Raw genomic sequence first — 18,895 nt, forward strand, 5'->3', positions numbered from 1 at the left:
GCTGGGCCTCCTTCCCTCGCCCTGTGCCCAGGTCTGCAGCCCCCGTCCCAGCTCAGCCCCCCGGGCTCCTCATCCCAGCTCAGCCCCCCGGGCTCCCAGTCCCAGCTCAGCCCCCCGGGCTCCTCATCCCAGCTCAGCCCCCCGGGCTCCTCATCCCAGCTCAGCCCCCCGGGCTCCCAGTCCCAGCTCAGCCCCCCGGGCTCCCTGTCCCAGCTCAGCCCCCCGAGGCTCATCATCCCAGCTCAGTCCCCCAGGCTCCCCATCCCAGCTCAGCCCCCCAGGATCCCAGTCCCAGCTCAGCCCCCCGGGCTCCCCGTCCCAGCTCAGCCCCCCAGGCTCATCATCCCAGCTCAGCCCCCCGGGCTCCCCGTCCCAGCTCAGCCCCCCAGGCTCATCATCCCAGCTCAGCCCCCCGGGCTCCCAGTCCCAGCTCAGCCCCCCTGGCTCCCGGTCCCAGCTCAGCCCCCCGGGCTCATCATCCCAGCTCAGCTCCACTGGCTCCCAGTCCCAGCTCAGCCCCCTAGGCTCTCGTTCCCAGCTCAGCCACGGGGCCCAGCAGGGTGGGCTCAGGGGAACCGAGTGCTGAGCATCTGAAAGGCGAGCATGGTTCATACCAGATGCTTTTCTCTAATTGAGGGAAAAAACATTAAGAAAATAAGCGAAGCAAATAATCTTGGTTTCCTTTATATCATCAAAGGGTATGGATGTCACCAAACTAATTCACAGAGGTGTTTCCTTTTGTGTGATGGAGTCCACCTCAGGCCCGCAGGATCAATATTTAATTGTTTAAAGGGATATTGTATTCCTTTCCTGTCACTGTTGTTAATGCCTCCGCGCTCTGTAATCCCACGGGGTCTTTTCCTGGGGATCTGATCAGAGAGATTACCCATCACTCGGAGTGGTGGGAGGAGGGTCCGGCTGTAAAAGATTCAGCAATGCATTGAACCATTTTCTCTCTATCTCCTAATGAAGTGATGAAGCGTGTGCCACAAAATTTAACAGGGTTTTGTGGCAAATCAGGTTGCGCTGCTGAGAGGAGGATTAAACCTTCATCTTTGTCCCATAAATCACAGCACCAGCTACATTTATTCTGATGGATGGTCTGGACTCTACTGACAATATTTTATCTCTGGAAGCGCCTGCAGCCTGTGCCCTGATGTGCAATTTCTTTATCCTGCTAAGCCCAGAGAGACACCGGGTGCATCTCCCCTCGAGCCCGGTCTCTCCAGCCCATGCCATAAACCAAACCATTACCAGCAACACACGTCCAGGGCAAGGGCAAAGACAAAGGGGAGGTGGGAAGACAGAAATGTCCACTGTCCCCAAAAGGAGAGTGCACAGGATTTGTTCTCCACAGCATGGTGAGGCCAGGCCTGGGATGACTCAGTGCTGACCCAGGTGCTCCGTGGGATGGAGCTGGCTGGGACCGCGGTGCAAAGCGAGGGCTCCGGTGCACCCACCCAGGAGAGATGCGCACCTCTAGGGACAAAATGCTTTATCTGGAAAAACAACGTGGAGATGGCTGAAGCCCACCGGGCAGCACCGAGGGTGACACCCCACAGGCCAGGGGGGACAACAGGCAGCACACAGGCAAACCCCGGCACAGCTGCAGCAGGTGCCCTTGCTGTGACCTCTCTTTACTCCTCCCGTCCTGTATTTCCTTCTCACATGGGTCATTTTGGTCATTAATCTCCCTGTCATCAGGCACCAGAGGGTGCAGTGTCCCCATCCCACGCCCTTGGACACCCCCCCTGCCAGCGCTGCAGGGACAGGCCAGCTGCCAGCAGCAGGCGGGGACACGGGGCTGCCAGGAGCCTGCGCAGCTTCCCAGGTGTTTCGTTATATTGGGGTTTCATATCTGTACTGGAGTTATATTTAACTCTGCTGAGCGCATCCTTTATCTCAGCACGCCTGGGGAGCCAGCTGGGCTTAACACAGGTGCCCAGAACCCAAACACCAAAACGAGCTTCCCAGACTTTGCTGAGCACTGACAAACCAAGGAAGAGCAAGCAGTGGTGCAGAACAGCCCCCCAGCACAGGAGGGGTTGCTCCTGCCACCATTCCACATACACGTTACAGGGACAAAGACAGCAGCAGCTGGGTGATGCCACCAAGAGTGGCCTCGGAACACACAGGGAGGGTGTTGGCAACACAGGTGATGCAGCAGTTGCAGCCTATTTGCATGTGATTAACCCAGGCCAATTAAAGGCTGCCCAAGATGGGCTATGCTCCCTTAGTCAGAGGAGCTGTGCTTGGTGAGTGGGTTTGGTGTGTTTTGGCAGAAAACATGGGCTTCTTTGTGCTCAGATTCAATCTGTCTGAGGCTTTGCGTTTGTGTGTGAGGGGTGGTGGCTCAGGTGACCTGGATGGGATGGGGCAGAGCTGCTGTCACTGTTATAAATTAGCAGTAAATGCTAAAAGCCTAAAGCGAGGGCATGAGGGATGGCTAATGAGGCAGGGGACAGGGCTGGAGGGACACGCTGCCGTGAAGCTGGGGCCCCCGCAGGGCCACCTCTAGGGCAGGGTGGTCCCCGGTGGGTACAGGGGGTGGCTGCGCGGGGCTGCCTGGAGACTGGGGCAGGCCCAGGACAAGCCTGAGCAGTTTGTTCCTCGTTAGGACACGGTCAGTGCTGCAGGGGACAGGAGGCTGGGAAGTGCCCGGCCCCACTGGGGCAGCCCGCTGGTTGCTCTTCCCGGGAGACAATGGCTGCTTGGATGGGGATGTCACACCTTTGCAGCTTGGGCACTGTTAGTTATGTACGGGAAATAGACCTTTGTACTAAGTGGTCTATTCATCGAGCAAAATGATTTCCTGGCCAAGGAAGGTGTCCAGAGTTTGATTCTCAGTGGTGGTTTTGGTACTAATTATCACTTAAGGTTAAAGACAATCAGGAGGCAAAATTAATGTTCATTATCAACTGAAGAGCTGTTGTAATGCAACATATAAACATTTGAGTAAAATCCATGGAGGCTGCTAATACATAAACCACGTTGACTGAAAAGCACTGGTAGCTGCTCTGGCTGCACCCTCTGCCCTGGGCACCTGCCGTTGTCCCCTCTGGTCACACAGATGGACCTCTGGTCTGACTGAGGGTGGCTGCTCTTTGTTCTGGTGTCCTCATGAACCAAAGACAAGCCAACACTCAGCACCTGCACCCCAGAGCAGCACTGCTCAGCCAAGGCCTGGCCGCCACTCCATCACTTGTGGGGGACCTTGCACAGGCAGGCAGGGCTGCTGACAGAGCTGTGTGATGTACGTGAAGGGTTAACAACTCCTTCCCCCGGTAAGGGTGAAAAGGCTTTTGGATGCTGGAAAGTGGAAGCAGGATATGAGCTGATAGCCAGTGGCCAGGCTACATCACATTTGTGACCACGGTCATTTACGTCTCTGGTGTCACCTGCAGGCTTGGGCTCCTGGACTTGCTGCTGTCCTGGAGACCTGGCACTTAAGTGTTTCTCCTGCTGGACAAGCACAGTGTCTTTAACAAGCTGCTGGGCACAAAGCCCCATGGTTTGGTGCGCTGTGACCCTCACCTACCGCGCTCAGAACAAAGGGGCTGGTTGAAAGGCAGCGAAGCATCTTCCTGGAGCTTCTCCTGGCACAGGATGCTTCCAAAATTTGCCAGTGATGTTGCTCTGTGAGGAGCGGGCGCTGTGAGGCCAAGGGGAGGCTCAGTGAGACCCCCAGGAGGGGCGGCGGGCCGGGGCAGCGGCCTCCCCCCCGCAGCCCGTGCCGCCCGGGGCGACGCGGCCGCAGGAGCCACCGCGTTCATCACAAACGGCCCCGGTGACGCAGGGACAAGGCCAGTGAATTACTCAAATTACTTGGATCTCCCCAGTGGTGTAGAGAGATTCAATCTCTGTGTGGCATTAAATCAAGTCAGTGACATAGATCAAAGGATACTGCTTTAATCACCTCGTTAGGCCACAGACATCATTAGTTACTCATTATGATATGTTGATACCAGCATTCTCTGTAACACAGTTATGTACACTCGCTATCAGACATTTTTCTCATCAAGCGGGATGTCAATACCTTAACATCTTAATGAGTTACAGTCAATATCCATTGCAATAAAGCTCGTGTTTTCTCATGATTTCATCTACCCTAAGGGTTTTGATTAAAATGGCTGCTTTTTCCAGGTAATTGATTGAGGAATTATGGAAATTCCACATAGGAATGAGCACATGCTGCTACACAGGCTCCAAAAACCTTAGGTTGTTTCCAAATGCTTTAGAGCCTACAAGGGAGTTTGCTATTTTAATATAGATTTTTGGATACTCTTGCTTAATTCTTCTTTCCTAATCACTTGTCAAACAGGTTTAGTATCAAATAAGGTAATTAAAATATCCAAGAATGTATTGGAAAAAATGTTACAAGCAAATCATTGGTTGGCAAAGGTCTGAGAATGAGAATCCGTGCTGCTGTCAGGTGAGCACTAGTGCAGATGGACATGCACAACACTAATAGTAAGGTTTTCTGATTTACCGTGTTGGCAAAACATTAAATCATTTGCGGGAAGCTGGAAGCAGCCAGGGCAGGGTGCGGTGTTATTTCAGGCTCAGCTTTAGCAAGTGTAAGTCTGCGGAAGTCCCCAGTTTTCCAAGCTGGGGGTAAGGTGGTGTCTATCTAGGCAAAGCAGTTTTGGGGTGTGTGTGTTTGTTTTTAATCAAGTGAAGTACCGTGCCAGTGCGGTGAGAAGTCGTCCTGAGGATTCCCCAGCGTGCCGACCACCTTTTATTTTTTCCTCTGAGAAAAATGTTTGCACATCACCAACAGAACAAAATTAGCTGTTGAAAGGAAGGTGATGCAGCAGCAGGCAGGCAGCAGAGCTGACTTGTTCCCCACGGCTGTCTCCCACCCCAGCCACCGGGGACTGACTGAAACATACGATCGTGTTCGAACGTTCTGCAGCCAAACTGGAGATGGAACAGCACGTGTGTGTGCTCAGAGGTAAGCCAGGCAGCCTTGGGGAAGCAGGATGGAAGAGAGAGGTCAGAGCAGGCTCAGACACCCAGGGGCAGGTCTGGGACACGCCGCCGCCTCCAGCTGCAGCAGGAAACTGGGGCAGGTCTGTGATTAGACCTAAGGAGAACTGGGCTGTGCTCAGAGTCCTGCTGCACCGGCTTTTCACCAGAGGCAGCAACCTGGATCATCGGCAATGTTCACAGACTAGAAATGCCGCTGCGGACTGAAGCGTAGAAGAATTTATTGTCAATGTGCTTAATCAAACCAGCTCGGCCTGGCATGCTGAGCACCAAGCTGTCCAGTGGTGAGCGTCGCTCCTCCACGGCAGCACGCTGATGGGTCGCAGGGGTCCTGCACCCCACAGCCCTGCAGAACGGGGCTCCGTGCCCCACGGCCCTGTAGAACGGGGGTCTGTGCCCCACGGCCCTGCAGAACGGGGCTCTGTGCCCCACGGCCCTGCAGAACGGGGCTCCGTGCCCCACGGCCCTGTAGAACAGGGGTCTGTGCCCCACGGCCCTGCAGAACGGGGCTCCGTGCCCCATGGCCCTGCAGAACGGGGCTCCGTGCCCCATGGCCCTGCAGAACAGGGGTCCTGCCAGGACGTCCCCTCCCAGGGCTCATCCACACTCGGGTGCTGACATGTCACACAGGTGAGACCTGAAACTGTGATCTTAGAGGAAACAGTGGACTGGAAAGAAGTTGTTGTTGTTAACAAGCGAGCGATGGGGAGCTCGTGATGTTTTCCCAGCTGCAGACTAACTGGCAGCGTGGCTGCAGCATCTTTCTCAGGCGCCATTCCAGAAAAACACTTGAGTATTGCTTAATTAAATCATGTGAGAAGTTTAAAGGGCCTGAAAGCATGCAGCTGAATGCTTTGCTGGGGACTTAATATTAATGCCTCAGTTTCCCTTCTCCATCACAGAGAAAGAAATATTTACTTCCCATCCAGAGTACTGACAACCTTAATTCAATCTTACTTGTAAAGTGCCTTGTGTGCCTTAGGGAAAAGGTGCTATAAAAATCAGAATATTATTCTGCACTGCCTGGCAAGGCAGCACTTAGCTTTATATATTATCCTAGTGGCGATACATCTCCCTCTGGCTGACAGCGGGAGCAATTAATGTATATAAACCAAAAGAGGCAGTTTGAAGGCTTGTGTTCCGTGTGATCTGCAAACACCTGATGACAGATCTCAATCTGAAAACGTGGAAACGTCAGTGGTTTTAAGGGTGTTTAGTACAAACCATGCATGTGTGTGACTTCAGCAATGGGAAGAGGGCTCTTCCTCCAGGAATGTATTTTTTATTCCCTATTATTTTTTATAGCCTTTGCTATTAATTTTTCGGCTTTTCTGGTCTTTTATGAGTTAGCAAACTGCACTCTAACACTGTTCTCTGATTTCAGATGCTGCGGACTGGGTTGGAATCACACGGAAGGCGGGCGGCCGCGGAGCGGGGGGCGCTCTGCCGGGGACGGGCCTGCGGGTGCAGCCAGAGCTCAGGGCTGGCTTTATTTTTGGAAAATCCAGATTATAATTTAGAACAACCCTCCAATTGTGATTCTGCATTTATACATGTTGAAAATACTGCTCAGGACAGAGTATTCCGAGGAGCACACATTTTCCTTATGGTTCGCTGGCGTCGGTACAAATACCATGAGTATTTTGGACACGTTGAACGCTCTGTCTTTTCATGCGGTGCAGTGCAAGTATGCGGTAATGCCTGTTCCCGTGCCAAATGTGACCGAGAAAGTGTTGCTTCAAACCATCTCCCCAGATAAAAAACAGACTGGGAAGACTTCACTGGTAGTTATTGGGAATCCTCATTTCCAGCCTGTATTTCTGACCTAACTTAATGTTATTTCCTCTTTTTGTCCTCTTCCAGTGACATTGTAAACACCAAGAACCATAGCTACTTCTTTGGCATTTGTAATGTTTACTATGTATTTCCTTGGCAATACTATTAGGATGAAAACGAATTGTAACAAATTTATTGAATACCTGACGAAGTATTTATAGCAAGTCACAAATAAGTGGTTGTTTGTGGGTCTTTTTAAGTACGAACATTGGCAACTCCCTTCTCTGTGTGTGTTTCTGCCCTGCCTTTCCAGGATACAACCTCTTCAAGGAAAGAACGTTTCCTCTCCTACGCCTGCTGCAAGCGGCGCACCACGGAGCCTCCTTACTCAGCACAGGGTCTACAAGCCACAATAAATAACGAACCTCACAGTATTTCGGTAGTAAACGCTGCCCCTCCCCTCGCGCGCAGCGGGCGCCGTCCCACCCCGGCGGCGGGTTCCTGGGGGTTCTGCCTCCCCCAGACCTCTGGCCCCAACCCTGCACAGGCTGCCCATGCTGTTTGTCACCCCGGGACAGTCCGAAGGGGAAGGGGCATGGGGGACATGAGTCCCCACCACCTGCTCTGGCTGCTGCGTCGGAGTCGAGGGTGGAGGGAGTTTATAACCAAATGCTGCGTCCTTCGCCCTCATGGGCCCTTCCAGAGCTGTAGTTTCTATCTGTGCTAGGCAGGCATTCATTTTCTGCTCCCCACATGTTTTTTCTATAGCTCAGTTAAGCTTGGTTTTATGACACATACTACACAACACGGGAGTTTCACACAAATACTCCAGAGGATGAAACGCTGTTCGGCTTCCATTGAGGGAGGGAAGGGACACAGGGCTGCCCACCCGGGGTTCTCCGGCTCCACGCTCCGAGGCCGGTGCTGCCCGGGCACCGCTGGGTCAGGACAGTTTGGGAGGCTGGTGAGGACCGTCCCTGTCTGAGCAGAGCTGATCACCCTTGCTGTCCCGTTTGTGTTCATCTAGAACTTACTGCGTTCTCTGCTTGTTTTCTTCACCTCTGGAATGCATATTTTCCTCCTTGCTACTATAGTACTGGAAAGGTATATTCACTCGCCCCGGAGGAGCGCGAGAGAATCTCTGGGTTTCCTCCTCAAAATAAACTGTAGCTTCTCCACATGCTGTGGCACCTCAAGTGCTTCATTTTGTAAACAAATTTCAGGTTACTGCTTTGCTGGATAATAGAGATGTGAGGAACTGATCAGCACCCTTGGTGTTCTTGGTGTTTAAGTAACAATGTGAAAATAGACCAGCGCCAATTTGGTTGACATTTCCAAATCACGCCATTTGAAACTTCAGGTGCAAGTTGTTTGCAGGGCAGAGCACGTCAGTCAGACACGCGGCTCTGGCTTGTGTGGCGCCCGCAGGCTCAGTCCCCGCTGATGCCACGCGGGCAGCGTCAGCCACTGTTATTCAACACCTGGAGCTGCCACCAGGTGACACTTGTGGCACCTGTTGCACAGCTGGAGGAGAAGGGGAGTCCCACAGTACAAACAAAACCAGGTGTTTCCTGGTCAGCACCCAAAATCTGCCAAGGTAAACAAGCCAGGTGCAGCCAGGGGTGCAAGGTGAGCAGGGGGGTGTCCTGTCAGCCCCCCGGTGTCCGAGCAGCCGCAGGGTCGGTGCTCGCCCCTGCCCTGCGCCGCCCAGCAGGCTGCGGCTCGTGCCACAGCAAGTTCCCATCGCAAGGAGGGTATGGCTTTCAGATTGTTAACCACAGGGAGGTGGATCCAAAGGCTGATAACAAAGCAGGGATGAGTATTCGGTGCTGCAGTGGCCAGAGCCATGTGAAGTGTGAGTAAAGTGACTTCACGCGGTTTGCAGCTTGTTCTGGGGTGTGCGGGAGGCACCTGCCACGCGTCGGAGCAGCGTCCTGAGCCAGACGGAGCCCCGCCACGGCCTCCTCCTCCCGATCCCCACGCGGTCCTTTTCACAAGCAATGTACTTACTTAAAGAAGCAGGGAGGGGGAGATTGTATGGCTTGGTATGGTGCTGCTTTCACGTGCCAAGCAAAAATCCGAAAGAATTAAGTATGCAGAACAACTGACTTGGTGAAGCGAAGCTGAGGAATGGCTTTGAACGTGCCATGTATTTGTTGCTGGAGCTGTATTGCTGATAGCTGATGACAGTTTGCTACTGGCTCTGGACAGCGGAAAAAGTCATCTCAATAACAGCAAACAGGGACAAAACCCTCCCTTAAAACCAGAGCAAGGCAATGGACTCGCAGCGTGACGAGTTGTGACTCAGGCCCTGTTTCTGAAACGTGATCCATGTGTGCAAATCCCACACAGAGCAGATGCCAAAACTGCAGCACTTCTCTGACATTTCAGTTGAGAAGGAGAACAAATGTGTTCTGTGCTCATCTTTTCTTTTTTTAAGTAAAACCAATTAACTTTGCAACAAGGGCTTTGATTGCTCTCTCTCTGACATCAGCTTTACATTGATGTAATTCTATAGGCTGGTGGGATCACTGCTGGTTTGCACTGGTGTAAGCGGGAGAACAATCAGGCTCTGTGTTTTCCAGGCAGTGGAGCTGCTCGTGTTTTGTGCAAAGAAAGAAACGCAGTTAAACAACTTAAAGGGAAAATAAATTAACCGAGAAGTTCAGAAAGAGCCAAAAGCAACATAAGCACAGATACAGCTACAATGTTCTAACTGTATCGCTCGTTTTTAAAAAGCACCTAGTGTAATTAAGTAAAGATTGACTTTGCTATAAGTATGTGCAGGGATCTTTTTCATTTTCAAGCTCTAATTGACATCCAAAAGTGAGCAATTTGATAACTTACGGCAATGTTGTTTATTTTTTCAGTCTACATCCTGTACCTGACTGCGTTTGTTTGAGATCCCGGAACAAATGTCGACTTCCCTTCCCCTTCAAATAATGTTACACAACATCAGGATAAATCTGATAGGGATTAGAATTATAATTGATCTAGTGTGAAAGCAGCAAAGCAAGCACTACCCAATACAGCCCGAGTTGAAATCCCAGCTCCCTCTGTTCGAAGGGGAGTTGACCTTTGTGTATGTGCCAAGGATTTGACCATCGATGACATTTGCCAGACACGGTTAGTGGGGTTTTTACACAGCGAAGTATAATCAGGCCTTTCAGCTTTTAATTTTTAATGCTTATTTTTTTTGCTGCAGCTGCTCTTGTGCTCTCACTTTCAGAGGATGTCAGACTCCTGAAAAGAGAAATTGTGTTGGTTTAGGTACAGTAGAGCTTACAAACACTACGCTTGGGGTGAGAGACACGGGCTTGGTCTTTATCAGGAAAGGTTTGGTGTATGAAGAGAGTGGAGCCGGGTCCATGGCTGATACAAGCGGCCCTGACAACGAGCAAGGTGAGCAGTAGCATTCTTCCCTATGGACTATACGATTAGAGGACAGCAGCTAATGAATGGAATGTCAGGGAGCACATTTTAGCTGAAGAAGAACAAAAAATGGGAACCAGTGAAAGCCACATCTGGGTAATTTTCACATTTCTGTAATGAAGATATCAGTCCTGATTGACTATGTGCAATCCTTTCTGCTCAGTGCTGTTTCATTTGGTCTTCACTGTTAACCTGTAGCTTATGCCACTAATTAGCCCTGAATGTATTAGAAGGTTTCTGGCTAATAACTATGCAGCTAAAATATTTAGAACGAGACCAGGGCAGTTTTGCAATAGCTCTGGTGTTTACCTAATAAGCCCCAACTCACTGACTACTTTAGTAAATGATATGTGACTCCTCTTGTAAACCATGCATGTGGTTACATTAAATACTGCCCTGTATTTAACAACGTGATACTTTCCTGCCCTACTCTCTTGTAAGTCTAGGAAGAGTTGTGGTATTAATTTACCCTGGGTGGAATTATAGGCTGGGCTTGCTGCTCCAGCAAGGTTATCACTCCTCTACATAAATGAACTATCCTTTTCATTTATGGTGCCTATGGAAAATTGTCTGTCATTTCAATACCTGCAGAAGCGTGGCTGTAGTAATTCTTGGATGTGTTGCAAGCCCGTTCACTGTGTCAGTTTTCTCCGAGGTGCAACAGCCGTGCTTGCGGGGTGTGACGTACGACCAGGTGGCCCTTTGGAGGGACGCTGGCGCGGCTCCGCCTGTGGGCACCGCGCATCTCTGGAACGGGACCAGCGTGGCAGCGGGCGAGCGCTGCCTGGAACCGGTAAGCCCAAAGCCCTGCCTGGCAGAGCCTGAATGGTACGGTGTCCTGGTTTTGGCTGGGATAGAGTTAGTTTTCTCCCTGGTAGCTGGTACAGTGCTGTGCTCTGTATTCAGAATGAGAATAATGCTGATAACACACTGATGTTTTAGTTGTTGCTAAGTACTCGAGGACTTTTCAGCCTCTCAGGCTGTGCCAGGTGCACAAGAGGCTGGGAGGGGGCACGGCCAGGACAGCTGATCCAAAGGGATATTCCATACCATAGGACACCATGCTCAGTATATATTCTGGGGGAAGCTGGCCAGGGGAACTGCTGCTTGGGAACAGGCTGAGCATCGATCCATGGCTAGTGAGCAACTGCATTGCACACCACTTCCTTTATATACTCTATTACTGTTATTATAATTGTTGTTATTATTGATTCCCTTTCTGTCCTATTAATCTGTTTTTGTCTTAACCCACCAGGTTTCCCTTTTTTTTCCTGATTCTCCCTCCCGTCCCACTGGTGCGGCTGGAGCAGGCGAACGTGTGTGGTGTTTAGACACCTGCCGGGCCAAAGCGCAGCAGATGGCAAGTCTGCAGACAGGCAGGTAGAACATTCGGCAGAAGGGGGTTGTGGCACAAGCTGCAGCTGCGGAGCCGGTAGCAGTGGAGGCAGGTGAGGGCAAAGGCTGCCAGCGCGGGTCCCGCTGCGGGAGGAGAGCACGCTGAACCGCGGCCCTGCGGCTGCCGCAGGACACCCAAAGGAAACCGGGCTGGCAGAGCCAGCAAATGTTGAACTTGGTGAACTCCAACCAGGTGGAGTTACACCAGTCATTAATTTGGTGCAATCACTCGTGCAGAACTGTGCTGGAAATTATTGCGAGATAGATCAAGGCGTTAGCAATAGGAAAGTAGCACTGCGAAACTCCAAACACCTCCTTCCAAGTGTTATGCGCTCACTTTCCATGGAAATAATATAAATGGGGTGCTTGGATTCTTGCCCGATCACTGTGATGAGTAACTGGGCTATAGCTTCTGGATATACCTGCTCAGAAGTAAACCGAGAGTGCTGAGTGGTGAGAGATGACCTAGATTGGAAACAGGTCTCGTGCTGCTTTTTCCCCAAACATGCCACTGCTGGGGACATCCTGCTGTTTCTCTTGGCAAACATGTATAGCCAGCTTCTGTTCAGGGAACGTCAGGCCTTGCTTTTGCTACAAAAGCTTCAATTTTAATACAGAAACCTATATATTTCTGATTAATGGTTCCATCAAGCTTACTCCTGGGTAAACATTGGGTGGTGTTAGCATTCATCAGTGAACTGGCACCAACCCCTTCACAAAACACTGAAAAAATACCCTGAACAACCTTTTTACAGTCTAGAATGAATGTTACAGCCACAGAAAAGTTCTTTGTAAAACAGAATCATTTCCCTCTCTTTCAGAAATTAACAATCTATTCACAAGTAGATGGTTCACTTGTCAGTGCATTACCGCCTGATTAGTCAAGGGCTGTTGCAATAAAACTGTTGTGATCTTACTCTGTAGGTATCTGCTTAGATTACACTGCCTAACCACCCTTCTGTGTGTGTCAGAACAGTGGCCTTACCTGTCTTCATGCTTCTACATTTCCATTACCACCAGTCGCAGCTTCAGCTGAGACAGTATTATTCTCTTTCAGAGCTGGTATTTTTTTAATGTTTGCCTTGATGCTACTAAAATACTTAAATCCAGCTGTTAAATAAAGACAAATGCGGCTAAAACATAGTCAGAAGTATTGGAGGCAGTGACACAAAGGCAGGCAGACACAGAGGAGACAATGTTCTCAAGCTATCCTTGCTATTGTGGTTATAGGTATCTTGAGAAAGAACGACAACGAATTCTCTTCCATTCAACTAGACCCACTGATCTGTATGTGATGATTAACCAAAAAAATCAACCCCCAAATGGCCATAACTCCCAAACCTAAACTTTTAGAGCATATTGACATTTTAATTATATTGTTTTATAATTCTCTCCGTTTCAGTAACAGCTGGCTCTTCTGTTCTTGTGGACTAATAAATCCCTGCAAGCACATAACTTGTTTCTATTTTAATGCTCTTTCCGAAGTGGTTACTACTGGTGACAATTTAATTACAGTTGATTTTTCATAATTTTTTCTAGCACATTTCAAATCTGCTTCATTGCAAACTGTATCTTTCAGTCTCTCTGATGTCTCCGTCCTTTGGCTGTAACATTCTCCCAAGCGTGGTGGCTTTATACCACAGAGGTGGCAGCTGTGTCAAAAGCAGTTGTGCCACATCACTTAACAGACAGTAATTGCCTCCAGGAATCTTGATCTGCTGCATCAGACATCGCTTCTTTGATGATTAAAGCTGAAAAGACTCTTGTGGATATAACCTGAAATACACTCTGTTGCAGGACCATGCCAAAAGCATAGTGCTGAAGTCCTGCAAGAAAACACAGCCATACATTGTCTTGATTTACTTTAAAGGAAACAAAGAAGACAACTCATATTCTAGATGAACAAGGCTTATGTGACAGCGCTGGTTATTTTTAAGTCCGATGGCCAGTTTCAGTCAAAGTGCACAGGGGTAGTGCTCATCAGAGGGGTCTGACACACTCAGAAGAGAAAGAGGTGGAGTGTCCCGTGAGGATTTCTGCTCAGAAAGGGGCTGCCACCGAAGATCAGCTCTTCAACAGCAGAGAGCGCACGTGCAGGAGCCGCTGCGACTGCGTGGGTGCTGCAGCTCTCACGGGTCTCGACGCCAAAGTTAACCAGCCATAAGACACAAACTGGTAAGAAACCTGGTTTTGTCCCTGCTTGTGCTCCCAGCAGTACATGTTGATCTGGACTTGGCCGTGGGAGGGCAGTTAAAGTTTTGTTCGCATTTCTAAGCTAATCCCACTTTTGCGTGACGCTGAATGCAGCCATGCGCCTTTCAGACGTTTTAACCTGATGTTCAGCTTCTGAGATCAGAAACGCGTTGTCATTGCAACTGTCATTGTTCTCAAAAGGTTTCTGCGTGTGTGTCAGCGAATTCCCGTGGTTGAAGCCCCTTATGCCATATTTTCTCTGTGTATTCATGCAGCGCTCATTGGTTGGTGACTGGGAGGAAAGTTATGAGTTAAAGGGCATTTTTAGCCAAATAAGCGCACAAATTTGTTTAGGATGATTATCCTTATTTTGCTTTTAATATTATACATGAAATATCATTGAATTAGATCTATTAATTCTCTATTTCGTGTTCTGCTTTTTTTCAGGTGCTGTATGTCTGTCTGGTCAAAAGAGAAACCGTCCTTCTTTGTCTGAAGCGCAGCCAGAAGTGAAACATGCATCTTAGACATACCTGTTGCTCCCTGGGTGCAGATATGGTCTCAAGAGGGGACGCTGAGCCTGGGATCCCCTGTGCAGTCACAAAGAACAGGGCTCTGCACACCAGGCCTGGCTTACTCTTGTCATATCCCTTAGGATTTTTTTTAAATGATTAGTGGTTTGGGGGCTGGCACCTGCATTTTCCATTAGCTTGAAATCCTGAGAAGAAGCATGAGGTAATGGGAAAGTGTGCACTTACTATCTAGCTCATTCATTCAGAAAACACTATGGAGAAAGTGCTTTGTGAGAGCATTTTCTTGGAAGCTGGGCCTATTTGTGTCTGGTGAGCTGTTTAAAAATTGCTGAAGACTTTAAAAAGACTTTAAAAACTATTAAAAAATACTATGTGAAGCATAATAGTTAAATAGATACAGTTGTAGTTAAACAGTAGAAAGGCAGATTTTACTTTTGACTGTAAAACCAATATTAGAACAAGCTACAAACTAATTTACAATGTTCTACAGCAACAATTAGTGGCCTAGAAGATGACTTCTCATTAGGATGACTATCAGTGGTAGGAGGATCTGACAGGTGGCTGAATCATGCCCAGTGTAGTCATGCTGATCTTCACATGTACATGCATCTACCCCATTTATTGCTCAGTCAAATTCCTCCTTTTATAATTCTGGATTGCCACATTTGCAATTATATTGCATCCGGTGGAGAGCTCTGAGATCTGTAATTACCAAATACATCTACAGCAGTCACACAGCAACAGAAGTGACGCTCCTGTACTCATGAATGTAATATCAAAGCACCGCATGTGATACCCTCCTACTTGCCCGTGTAGCTCAGGGTACGGCTGAAATGAGAGGTGTTTACTGGACAGCTTATTCTGTGAAGAGCCCTCCCAGTGTAATGATGCACAACTGATAAATGAGCGGGGGAAACAGACTCAGCTCATATGAGCCAAACAGCATAGAACTGAGTTGTTCTGGAACGTGATGTTCTTTGCAATATCTTCCGTGGCTGCTTGTCTACCTGTATACGCATCTGCTGGGATCCTGGCACAGCCAGAAAGCGGGGGGAGTTGACTGACCCATGAGCATGGTTTCTCTATAGAACGGGCAGAAGACGTTCATATTTATAAATCGCCTTGTTGTCAGGAGTGAGTGCCCCCCCCACAGCCCAGTCTGTAAGAGGGAAGTGTTAGTAAACAATAATCACAGTGGCAGGGAATTGCCAGTGTAATGACTGTGTGTATCCCAACTGCAGGACCCCATCAAAGCACGAGGGGCCTGTATCATCCCCTCTGTCTTTCCTGAGCCCAGCTCAGAGCCACAGAGCTGCCTGTGGGGCCTCCCCTGGCCGTGGCACGGTCTCCAGGTGGGCTCTGGTGCTCCACTGGAAGTGGGGATGTAACAAGTAGTTCCGAGAAATGTTTGTTCATTAAAGCTCCTGGAGATGTTTGTTTGAGGTCTGAGAAGAGTTCGTATGCTTACTTGCTTTGTCCTGCTTGACGTATTTACCTAACAAGGAGATGTTTGTTTGAGTTCTTACTTGCTTTGTTCTGCTTGATGTATTTACCTCATAAGTAACCAAAGTAAGGCGATCGAAACTGGCTACGCAGCAGTCAACCTCACATGATGCAAGGCACACCGTGAGAGCCTTCAGCGTGAGTGAAAAGTTACGCCCGGAAGCTGTGGACCAGAGATGGACTGTAAGAACCGGAGAACTGAATCAGGGAGGCGCATTCCCTCTGCTGTCCCGGGCCGCGGTGCCACAGCGCTTGGCCCAGCTGTGGGCGCAGCAGCTGTTTCCCGCTCTCCGCAGGCCGGAGCAGCGCCGGGCAGGGCGGCAGCTGCGGGGAGGCTGGCACTGACCGGCCTGCTCTGCCGGGAGCCTCGAAACGAGGGATGGTGCAGGCGCGGCCCTGTCGGGGAAACTTGCATTTCTGCCGGATTAGGCTGGTTGTGTAACCACAGCCCAGCTGGCTCCCCTGTTTGTCCGCACTGGTTATCAGTGAGATGCGCTGCCAGGCAGGGCAGTCAACGGGCCGTGCGGGGACACAAACGAGGCCTCGTCGCCTCTTTCGCAGCTCCTCTGGCGGGGCGGCCTGAGCGGGCGGGGGCACAACCGCCCGCGGCTCCGGCAGTTCGCACTTGGAGTCACCGCGCGGCGGGCGCCCATATATATCAGTACATAGCGCCCGGCGGCGATGGGCACTCGCTCGTGTGGAAATACGGGCGTCCAGCGGCAGAGCACCCGTGCGGCCGCCCCGGGCGGAGCGGGACAGCCGGCGAGCGGCTGACGGCGGTGCGGGAAGGCCCTTCGCGGGAGCGGGCTAAGGGCTGCGCCAGCCCCCGCAGGAGCCGGGTGAGTGAGGGGCCGCGCTCCTCCACGGAGCGGGACGCCCGTAGTTGCGGGGGGAAGGCAGGAGGGCAGGAAGCCGTTTGGGTAAGCCGACGAGCGGCAGCGGGCGCTGTGCGGGGCCGGCCCGCCGCCGCCAGCAGGCCCAGCCGGGCCCGCGGTCTGTTGCCACGACAACCGAGTTGCTCGGCGGGCGGGCAGCCAGGCAGGAAGTGCGGGCAGGGGATTGGCCGCCGTGGGGCACGTGAGGCGGGCGCGGGGCGGGGCGGTTGGGACCGGCCCGGGGCCGGATGAGCGGGGCGCTGCGGCGCCGGCGGTCGCTGCCGTGCTCCGCGCTGCCGGCCGGGCGGCCGAGCGTGGCGGGTCCCCCGCGGCCGAGCTGCCCTGCCCTGCCGTGCCCGCCGGGCTGTGATGTGTGTGCCCCGCTCGGCGGGAGGCGGGGAGTGCCCGGCGGAGGGGAGGGGAGTTAGTGAGCGGCGAGGAGGAGGAGGCAGGGCGGGAGGCAGGGCCATGGGGAGCAGCGCTCCGCGGCGGCGGACGGCGCGGGCTGTCTGACCGGGGCGAAGCGCCAGGGGCACGGCCCGGCAGCCCGGGCGGCAGCGGCGGGGCCGGGGATGAAGGTGCCGGGCAGCCCCCCGCCGCCAGCCGCCGGGCGGTGACGGGGCGGGCGCCCGGCGGGCCGCTCGCTGCCCTGCGCGGGGCCGGCGGAGGGAGGGGACTCGGGCCGGGGTGCCATCGCCCGGGGCCGCGGTGACTCAGAGCCGGCGCGGCCGGGGGTGAGCCGAGGGCTGTTGTTGTGGGATTTCTTTCCCCGGCAGGTTATAAATAGCCCCGCGCGGCGCCGTGTCACGGAAGGACACGCTGGCCGGGCGCGGGAGAGGCCGCCGCGCTCCGCCTGCTGCGGCGGGCACAGCTGGGGCGGCGGGCCGGGACAGCCCCCGGCGGCGCGGCCGGGCCCGGCCGCTCGGTTCGGCACACGGCAAATAACTGATAGCGCTTGCGGGAGGCAGCGGCGGCCAGTCTGCGCGGGGGGAGCGGCGGAGCGCTGCGGCTCCTTCAGGCCTCTCTGAGGAAGCGGACAAAATGAAGCCGGAACGAGGTAAAGGGTTTACCAAAATATTTATTTATTGCTTTGCTTTGTTTCTAGGAGTAGAAATAGCCCTATATTTCGTTTCAGTGTTATCGCTCTATTTCCTTATTCCCCCCCCCCCCCCTCATTTTGGGGGGTGGGAGATTCCAGTACCCGGGTTCCCCTCGGGAAATGCTAACGATCCCGTGAAGGTACCTCGGAGGTGATTAACAGCCCCGTGTCCTGCCTGCCCTTCGGCGCTCCATTGTCTGGGCTGGGTGGGAGGCAGACAAACACCGGAGCGCACGGCTGTTGCTCTGGGAATGCTGCAGTTTGCGTGTCAAGCACGGTCGCCTTGTTAGCACAGAACCGCGGTGCCGGGCGAGTGTCGCTCGGAGGCGAATCGGCACCGACAGACAACGCACAAAAATGTCAAAATGTGGCTGAAAAACACCCTGGAAATAACCATTGCTTCCGTCTGTGTTGTATAACCGAGCAGTGGTTTTTGTTCCAGTTACAAAGGAGATGTATCGTAACAAGCGTGCCGAAACAGTGGTTTTTCACGGTCATTTGGTTACTGTCTTGTCTGGATTACTGAAATCTGCTTTTACAGAAAAATAAAGTCGTCTGAGTGTGTATATGTTTATAACCCTTCAGCCCTTTGGCACTGTAGCAACAGCTGCTGGTGCCCCTAGAGTCCGAAATATGTCATGACTTCTATTTTGATCCACACGAGCAGTGATTATTGATTCCTCTCAGTTAAGGCAAGATTAGTTTTTTAAACAAATCTCATGATTTGTTTAAAATTATGATTATGATCTTATTATATCTTATGATTTGTTTACAATTCTGAGCATTAACTAAAAAAAATCCTTGTTTAGATATTTGGGTTTCTTAAAGTTTTGATGAGTGTGTTGTTTACTTGGTTGCTTTCAGTTTTAAAAACATTCTGTTTGTGTTATAATCACTTTGGTGCTTTGAGAAACACTTCAGTATATCTTAGATATTCGCGTGTTAAACACTAACACTCACATGACATACACATCTTAATTAGGTTTGTTAATGACATGTTTGCTAATAGTGACATCGCATAAATGACCACTCTTAGGTGGATTGTTTTGTGCGTATGTGCTGTAAGGATTATATGGTGTGACGATTGCACAGATAGTACA

General features: G+C 51.4%; 1 protein-coding gene and 1 long non-coding RNA gene across 5 annotated transcripts in view; both read left to right on the top strand.

Moving 5' to 3' along the window:
- Window positions 1-9,879: 9,879 nt before the first annotated feature.
- LOC135580546 (uncharacterized) lies at window positions 9,880-15,843 on the top strand. Of its 3 annotated transcripts, none has more exons than XR_010475313.1 (5): window positions 9,880-10,167; window positions 10,862-10,990; window positions 11,453-11,645; window positions 13,132-13,767; window positions 14,233-15,843. It is a non-coding gene; the product is annotated as an uncharacterized LOC135580546 (long non-coding RNA). The 3 variants fall into 3 exon arrangements; XR_010475311.1 differs by having other exon boundaries at window positions 9,883-10,167; window positions 10,842-10,990; XR_010475312.1 differs by lacking the exon at window positions 9,880-10,167 and having other exon boundaries at window positions 10,840-10,990.
- A 502-nt stretch (window positions 15,844-16,345) lies between these two features.
- ATOSA (atos homolog A) overlaps window positions 16,346-18,895 on the top strand; it is a 42,395-nt gene continuing 39,845 nt past the window's right edge. The window contains exon 1 of one of the 2 annotated variants that reach the window (XM_065076397.1): window positions 16,346-16,660. Coding sequence is in view for 1 of the 2 variants with exons in the window: in XM_065076396.1 (XP_064932468.1) it covers window positions 17,738-17,753 (16 nt within the window). In the remaining variant the exon portion in view is untranslated. Of the gene's footprint in view, window positions 16,661-16,939; window positions 17,754-18,895 lie in introns of those variants that run through there. The other variant, XM_065076396.1, reaches the window with a different exon arrangement.

This window comes from Columba livia, chromosome 11, assembly GCF_036013475.1.
Source record: "Columba livia isolate bColLiv1 breed racing homer chromosome 11, bColLiv1.pat.W.v2, whole genome shotgun sequence".
NCBI lineage: Eukaryota > Metazoa > Chordata > Aves > Columbiformes > Columbidae > Columba > Columba livia.